This window comes from Anoplophora glabripennis, unplaced genomic scaffold (genome assembly GCF_000390285.2).
Source record: "Anoplophora glabripennis isolate ALB-LARVAE unplaced genomic scaffold, Agla_2.0 scaffold187, whole genome shotgun sequence".
Lineage (NCBI taxonomy): Eukaryota > Metazoa > Arthropoda > Insecta > Coleoptera > Cerambycidae > Anoplophora > Anoplophora glabripennis.
The window spans coordinates 665,758-674,613 of NW_019416381.1; the positions used below are offsets into that span (position 1 = coordinate 665,758).

General features: G+C 30.8%; 1 protein-coding gene across 1 annotated transcript in view; it reads left to right on the plus strand.

Moving 5' to 3' along the window:
* Window positions 1-850: 850 nt before the first annotated feature.
* The window catches only part of LOC108906721 (equilibrative nucleoside transporter 3-like), a 12,470-nt gene continuing 4,464 nt past the window's right edge, over window positions 851-8,856 (plus strand). Inside the window, exons 1-7 of the mRNA XM_018710060.2 lie at window positions 851-869; window positions 1,150-1,313; window positions 3,558-3,807; window positions 3,891-3,941; window positions 4,223-4,657; window positions 5,863-5,945; window positions 6,010-6,209. Coding sequence (XP_018565576.2) covers window positions 851-869; window positions 1,150-1,313; window positions 3,558-3,807; window positions 3,891-3,941; window positions 4,223-4,657; window positions 5,863-5,945; window positions 6,010-6,209 — 1,202 coding nt within the window. The remainder of the gene's footprint in view (window positions 870-1,149; window positions 1,314-3,557; window positions 3,808-3,890; window positions 3,942-4,222; window positions 4,658-5,862; window positions 5,946-6,009; window positions 6,210-8,856) is intronic.

Below are 8,856 nucleotides of genomic sequence, written 5' to 3' on the forward strand. Positions count from 1 at the left end.
AATGTGCAAAAGTCTTGAATATTTTCGAAAAATATACGAAAGCGTAAAATTAAGGGCATTTGGCGTCCTGTAAAAAGTATTGGGAAGAAGCTAATTGATAAAAAAATTAACACAAATGGAGTTTCAAGACTTTGAAATGTTAAAATTGAAGAACATTAGAAAAACATAAAGGGGTTATTAATTACTCAATGATATAACCCAAGAATTTTAGAAAAGAAATTAATTCGGTAAATGGAAAACAAAAAGTTTATTTTGCTAAATGGTGATAATCAAATTGATTTGATAATTATTGTTGATTGAATTGAAACGATGAGGTAAGTGGCAGTACTCGTAGAATAAATAATACTGCATGATATATTTTACATAATGTGTTTGACTTTCAATCGTTTTCATGCGACTTTTGAAAACGAAAACAGAAATGTTTTCGAATCGTTAACAACTTGTAGCATTATACTATTTATTTGCAGTTAAGCAAAACTAAGTTTATAAAATGAAACTCATTTGATGCAAGATGTCATTTAGTTAAATTTTCACCCTCCCAGGTGACAGAATATGAAAAATCTAAAACCAGAACTTTTTAAATTTTGTAAAATACTGTTTGCGGCCATATTAACATTTACCAATAAAGCGTAATCAATTAAAGTAACTACTGCAATATGTAATTTACTCTAATTATGTAGATTTTATCTAGTTTGATAACATCGGTATTAAATTCACTCCATGACTTGTTAAATAGTTACTTCAAAACGCCTGGCTGTCCAGATATAAGTAGGATCCTTCTGGTATAGGTACACCTTTGTAACTGGTTTTAATATTTCAAAAAGGATAGCAGCTTAACACAACGGTGAAAATGGTTAAAATTAAGAAAGGTAATAAACTTATTTAAAATTTGTTTTGATAATACGTGTAATAATTATCTTTTCCCTTTTCGTGTAAGAATAAAAACATAGTGGTGCAACAAAAGAGGAATATAGACAGCAAACGAAAGCCGTTTTTTTTTTCAGCTCCTATTAAATTAGTTTGTTGATTAAATCTGTCCCATAAAAATTATATGCGTTAAGAAGCGATGGACACAGATGTAACTGACAATTAAACTTATTTAGCAGATGAAAAAAACTGCCGTAAAGTTTATATTAATGTATTTTTCAGTTTCCGTCGTCAGTATTGAAAGTGTGAAGATTGCAAGTGCCAAACTGCAGAAGCACTGGGAAAGCGTTCATCTCAAAGACAACTTCTATTATGTCCACATTCTATTTTTATTGGTTGGTCTAATGCACTTCTTGCCTTACCCATTCTTCGTTACTGCAAATGCCGTAAGTTTAAGAATTTTGTGTTTTCAAAGGGAAAGGAAAATGCACGGGTGTCTTTGTTTCAATATTACTTTAAGCAGCACCACCTTCGCATTTTAAATCACATGGGTTGGCATTCGAAATTTTTTTTCGGCGTGTCTACAGTCTACTGTGTTTAAGGAACTTTGACAAATATAAGAAAATTGAATTAGGAATTTTCTTTTTTTTTTAAGAAAACGTGTACTCATTTGGTACTACTAAAATTTAATTTTATTGGATTGTGCAGGGTGTTTGCCTCAATATACAAAAAAAGAGTTCGTCATATTCAACCGTTTGAAGAGTTTGTTACAAAAGATTTCTTTGTACAGAACAACAAAAAATTATTAGATGCTATGGTATTGTAATGATAAATATACCTATTACGTAACTATGTAGCCATGCTCTTTAGGCAAAAAGTACTAGTCCACTAATTACTAAAAAAATTTTATTTCTATGATTATTCATATATTCAAAATTTCTTTATTTGTTTGTAAAAAAAATTATCATTATAATGTGATATTAATTTGTGTCATATCATAACTTTAAAAAAGGTCTTTCTGTTTCCACCTAAAACATTGGATGTTATTTTGTCTGACTATTTTTTTTTTATTTTTTGTATAAAGACTATACTTTTTTATGAACCTAACCTAAGACGACTCAACATGATAACATGAAACTTTATTCGCTTTACACAGGGTTATTCAAGTATTGCATTTTAAAAATTCTGTTCATTAAAGCAAACATTCTGTATGATCTATCAAAATGAAAATTTGGCATCAATTCAATTAAGTTTAGTGTAATTTGTTTCTAAGATATTTGCATATAGCTTAATTCTATTAAATTTCAATATTTCTCTTTGATATATTGTATCAAATGTAGCAACAGCAAAACAACTTTAGTATAAAAAAAATAGTCAGTCACCGTTGACTATAATTCGTATAGGAACTACGGCTATTTCCAATTTATGATACAAAAAAGTATACTTATGTTAGATAAATTCTAATAAAATTTCATAATTTCATAGATTATCTACAAACATTTCAATATATTGCAGCTTCTGCTACCACATTATGGCTGGAAATTTTTAAAATAATTTAAAATACTATTGTATATATTTAAAGAATGGTCGTTTACCATCTTTTTTATCTTAGTTTTTAAAAGAATTGATTAAAAACAGGGGTACACAATATATGATGACGTTACGAATTGTCAACGATGAACTGTTTGCGTTGATATTTCGTTGCGATTAAATCCAGTGTATTGTTCATGGAGACTACACAAGGAGCACGAACTCCATGTAAACAAATATCATACCAAATTAGAGGGAGCTAAGTTGAGGCTCCCCTCAACTTAGCGGCAGTTTGAATTAAAAATCAGTCATGCCGTTTTTGTGATGTGTTAAAAATTTTAAAATAATGAAAATATGTCGGTGTACAAGGAACACTAGCGACCCTAGCGGTAAAAGCTCGAAGTAATTTCTACTATTACATTGACAAATTTTGTCAATGTTCCCGTATGAGTTCGTGCTCCTTGTCTAGTCTCCATGGTATTGTTTTACATTTGTGATAAAACCAATTTTGATCACTTTTGGCAGTGCCGTAGTGGAGAGTAAAACAACTATAGTATTGCAGAATGGTATTTAGTGAAAATTGTTATTTTTTCTATGATTCTGCCTATATCACAGTGGTGTTATCCCCTCTCTACCTCTGGCTAATAAATACGTCTTCATCTATTATTCTGAGGAATTCCAATTAAACACGAAAAACGAAAAACGTAATTTTTATAATAATTAAATTTAGTAGTACATACTTTAATTTATGTACCAACAGTTTAAGGAATTTCAGCAAAGGAGATGATCCTATTGAATATTATTTATTTGTTGTGTAGTACAGTAGCTTATTGTAGATGGTTATCACATAATATTTACTTATCATAATTCCATGACGTCATTTATAAAAATCGACCTTGAGTTTACTGTTACTGATTCATATCTACAAACACTTAAAGCTCCTTGAATCATTATCAATGCCAGTGTAGATCATTAATTTGCATAATTACACCAATGATTACCACTACCTACATTTATTCATTATTTTTCAATTGTATTCAAAACCTACTTGTAGCAAAACACGCATTTGCAACTCAAAAATAGATGTTGAATCTAATGGTACACAAGGGAAACCTCTGTCAATATGTATTTTTTTTGTACTGATAATTTAAATTTCTTAGTATTGGATGGACAAGTTCCGGAACATTTCCTCTGACGATTTGTACGATGCCTCCAAGAGAACTGGCCTCCAAAGCCACTTTGCGTCTGGAATATCCATATGTAACAGTATTCCTAATTGTATTGTCGCAATACTTTCAACACTATTCGGTCATAAGTTGAAACCGAGACTCAGGGTGAATTTCACACTGTCTGTTATGTTTATCTGCTTCATCGTGACGACACTGTTTGTGTATATCAATACGGATACTTGTAAGTATATTGGAAGCGTTGATAGACGATATATTAATTATTACAAAGTGTAATCATCATTCTATGTTTACATTTATTTTTAGGGCAAACTTTATTCTTCTGTGTCACATTTGCAGTCCTTGCAACGTTAATTGGTGAGTCCTTACGTTTATACAAAAAATTAAAAAGAACTAAGTAAGCTGTGAATTTAATACGTAAATTAGCTGCTGCCACCTATTAGAAAGTCCAAGCAGTTGTTCAATTTAGACAATTGCAAGGGATTTTTTAATATGGATACCCTTTTATACCTAAATATTTTTGTTATCTGGTACAAAATATATACCATATAACCATATTGAATTTTTCAAATAAGATCCTTTAGTACTTTGGAAAATATATCTATCTACAAATGTTACTCATCTGTTACCATTTTCAGCTGCAAATGCCGCTCTACAGATGGCAGTATTCGTACTGCTGGCAAAGTTTCCACCGTACTTCATGAAAGTTTACCTGTTTGGTCAAGGTTGCGCACCTGTGTTTACCGCCTTATTACAAATAATGACCCTAGCTATAGGAACGACGACTAAAACGTCCGCCTTAATTTATTTCGGCATAGGATCCAGCGTTATGGGTTTCACTTTAGTTTTGTTCTACTTCAGCAAATACAATGATTACTACATGTACTTTGTAAACCATTTTGAGGAAGATATCACTAGGGATATGTTATCTTTTGCGCAAATAAAATTTATATTAAAGACTATTTGGCCTGTCATGTTTATGTACGTATGTTTTGATTTGGCGAAGATTCCGCAGACACCCGTGACGTCATTGGTTGTATCTGAAAACTATGGTAGTGGGAACGATTGGAATGGTGAGTGGTTTTATTCAATAGATTTGAAATTATAGGTAGGTACGTATTTTCCATTATTGAGCTGCAACCATCTTCTATTGATTACACAGGCTGACAAGATTTTAACCCAACAACACGAATATACTTTCCCAAAGGATTTTGGAGCGCTGAATTCGAATCCGAAGTCCAAATTTCTCAATTGACTTTGGTTTTCGAGATATCCTAACCTAAATGTGCTAAAGTCGCGATTTTTATACATATTTGTGGTTATATTACATGGAGAGCTAAATTTCTATGCTAAAAGCATTAATGGGGTCTTAAAGTACTTTACTTACTCTTTAAAACGCAATTGGATTTATTACGATATCATTTTTAGTCTTTGAGAAACGCATGTTAAAATTTAGTAGTTTGACTGATTTCTCGGAAAAGTACCTTCTGGTTTCTGGGTTTGACGGTTGGCCAAATTTTGTCAGCCTGTGTTATTTTTGTTTCTATATGCCCTAGTTTCTTGGTCTACTGCCTTCAAAAAACTTTGCCCAAACTTAACTTAACCAACTTAATTAACTTACCTAAGTAATTTAATTGAATTTTCCCGTAAATTATTCATCCTTTTAGAAAAAAAATTAGGCTTGAATTTATAAAAACGAGATGATAGTCTTTATACAGAGAGCTATACAGATTTGACCAATTACAGACATACACAAATATTATGCGATAATGATAAACATCTGTTTACAAATAACTAAAGAAATATTGGGAATAGAAACCTAGAAAAATTCATAAATGTAACGTAATATTAATGAGGAGTTATATAGTTATTATCTATCATTAACAAGACCTTTCTACATTGCATCTAAAAAAATCGGCACTAGAAATTGATAATTTTTGATCTTACTGCTGAAAAACCATCCTTTGTTACAAGCTCCAAACTGAAACATGAATATTGTTTTTATACAAATACTGCATTTAAAAAATTGTACATACTAAAACAAACACCCTGTATGATCTATCGAAATGAAATTTTGTTATCGGCAAATAGGGATATTTAGCAAAACTTTTTGAACATAGGATGCCATGAAGTCATATTGGGAGGTACTGCTCAAAGTGGAATACGCTGTACTTCTTTTGAAAATAAGACAAGGGTATTAGAAAAAACGAATTAAATTCAAAATTTCATGTTTTTACAGGCTTTTGCAATTAGATATACCTACGTTTATTTTTTCCAGATATCTATTTTGTACCGGTGATAAGTTTCTTGTTTTCTGATATTTGCACATTGACTGGAAGAGTTGTTTGCTCAATAATCAAGGTGAATACATTGTGAAGGTATAAAGTTATCAGAAGCGGGTAACTGGTTGTTATATTTTTTTCAGCCTATGCCTATTTCACTGGCAATGATTTTTTCGGCGTCCAGGGTTGTAATCTATATCCCACTAGTGTTGTTATGTAACGCACAACCCAGAAACCATCTACCCGTTGTTTTCGGGCACGATTGGGAGTACGTTATCATTGTAGGCACGCTTTCCATAACCAATGGATACTTGTATAATCTAGCATTTCTAAGTATCCATCAGTAAGTAGTTGCTATTTATCTTTTTATTTTAATTTCATCAAATCAAAACTCAATTCACTGAAGTATTTTGCATATATTTTGGAATATTAATCTTAATTGATTGATGAAATTTGAGTTGCTGACGTTCTTTGTAAGTTTGATTAAGGCTACCCGTTTAATAAATAAATCGCAGGAAGCTCTGGATCAACTTTATCTAGCCGAGCCACTATACAGCGTGTCCCACTTATGTGAATCGAAAATTTTCCAGATTATCCTTTGACAGGAGCCTACTACGTTATTTTACATATAAGCTATTTGTAAACTTCGCATTTTTTCATAGAAATTAGATTTCATGAAAAACTAATGAATTTTGGTATAGGAGCAGGTATAGCAAAGTTGTAGAGAATTTACTTCTGCATCCCATGGGATGAAAATATACAGGGTATTGCAAAATTCGAGATTTTTTAATTTTTCAATTGGCAATTTTGATATGATATTTTGGTCACCCTGTATAACGCAGGCCAGTTTTTGGAGTATGATTCGGAAGAGTCATCCTTGCTAAACATCTGATAAAAAAATGGGCTTAGTAGCTATTAGTATAATCTGTCAGTATCAGAAAATGTAAGCAGACAATATCGACTAGAAAAATATTTTAAATGAGATATCTCAAAAACTGTGAATATTTGATTAGAACTATTCTACACAAAGTACCCTTTATGTTTTATGTACAATCCGAAAAAAATATAAAAAATGTGTTTTTCCATTTAAGAAACCAAAGTTGGTGTCTGGCCAGGAAAATAACACCCTGTATAGTTGAATATATTTTTAATTTGTACATTCCGAGAAATGTGGCAACACAGTAAAACGAAAAATCCATATATTCCTCATTTTAACATAGATATTGGACTTTCCCGCACTAGTGGGACACGCTGTATATAAGATATAGGAAAAAAAATTGAAATCCAAAATTCCCTATTTTGATAATATTGCGACATCTCAAATTATCAAAAAATGATCGTTCTTTTCTGACTTACCGGATTGTTGAATACAAATGTTGCATGTTTTTATAGTACAGTGTTATTTACCAACCTGTAAAGGACCCCGCACTAGTTTTATGAAAATATGGGCTCAGTCAAAATTGGCTGAAATTGTGGTAAATAGTTAGTTTTGCGTTACTGACGAAAAGTCTCCACAGTACTTGGGTCTCTCCTACTTATATACTCGTAGTCCAATTAAATGATTCTCGAAAGAAGAGTTACAAAAAAAAGTTTCTTATAAAAGTTGTAGAGCTCAAATTTCTACATAAAAATGGTACATTGACTTTTTCTTGTACTATGAAAATTAACAGAGTTAGGGAGACATGAAGATGATTTCAGAAATTTAAAAAATCATAACAAGCAGAAAATTTTATGAATTTTATAATTTTTTTATTTCAATGTACTCTAAAAAATGTAAACTATCTTTTCAGAGATATAGATATATTTTTTAATTTTTAATAAAAAAGTTATAACAATTTCACAAAGCGAACGTGGTTTTTTATCTTTGTCGTAAAACAAAAATTCGAAACTAACTTTTCATGATTTTAAATTATCAATCGAATGGCATGGAAAAAAATTGTATTAGTATCAAATCATAAAGATTAACAATTAAAAAATTGAAATTTGTTTAACTTTTTTATTAAAAATTAAAAAACATCTATTTCTAAGAAAAGTGAGCACATTTTTTAAAGTAGATTGAAAAAAAAATATAAAATTCATTCATTTTTCTGCTTGTTATAATTTTTAAATTTCTGAAATCATCCCTTAGCTTCTAGTCTCCCTAACTCTGTTAATTTTAATAGTACAAGAAAAAGTCAATCCATTTTTATGTAGAATTTTGTGCTCTACAACTTTTATAAGAATTTTTTTTAGCTCTTACCCCTTTTGAGTTATCTTGAAAAACCCCTTTATTTTTCAACCCCCGGCTAGGGGGTTATCAAACTAACTTGTATCAAAAATTCATTCAAATTGCCCAAAATTGCGATTTAAAGGCACATTTAATTAGACTAATAGCGGATTGAGTCAGTTCTGCTGACGATGGCTGCAAGGTAGTATGAGTAGAATATTGCAATAAGAACAGTGACTTTTGTTTAATATTTATTGAAAAAATTAATCCGATGACTTCGAAAAGTTGTTAATTAGCATTTTTGACATATACCAAATACCAAACTGGGCCCCAAGCCCGGGGCCGGTACATCTGATTAATTTTTTCTATAAAGATTTCACAATAGTTACTGTTTTTATTGCAATATTCCACAGCTTGCGGCCGTCATCAGCAGATCTGACTCAGACTGCTATAAGTAGGAAAAAATTCTAACCCAAGACTGTCAGTAATAAAACCAACAACTTACCACAATTTGAGCTAATTTGACAGAACCTACATTTTCATAAAGAAAAAAAAACATATTTAGTCCTGTAATAGGTATTAGCCGATTTTGTTAATTGTAAACCAAGGAAAAATTATTTTATCTACTGTAAGTACATTTACTTATTATTGACAAATGGATTTTTATTATAAAAACGAATCTCTATATAGTGTGTTTCACTTAATGTCGGTACAGCTTCGTATTTAGGATGGCGTTGGCCGATTTCTGAAATTTTGTTTCTATATATGTATATATATGATAAGT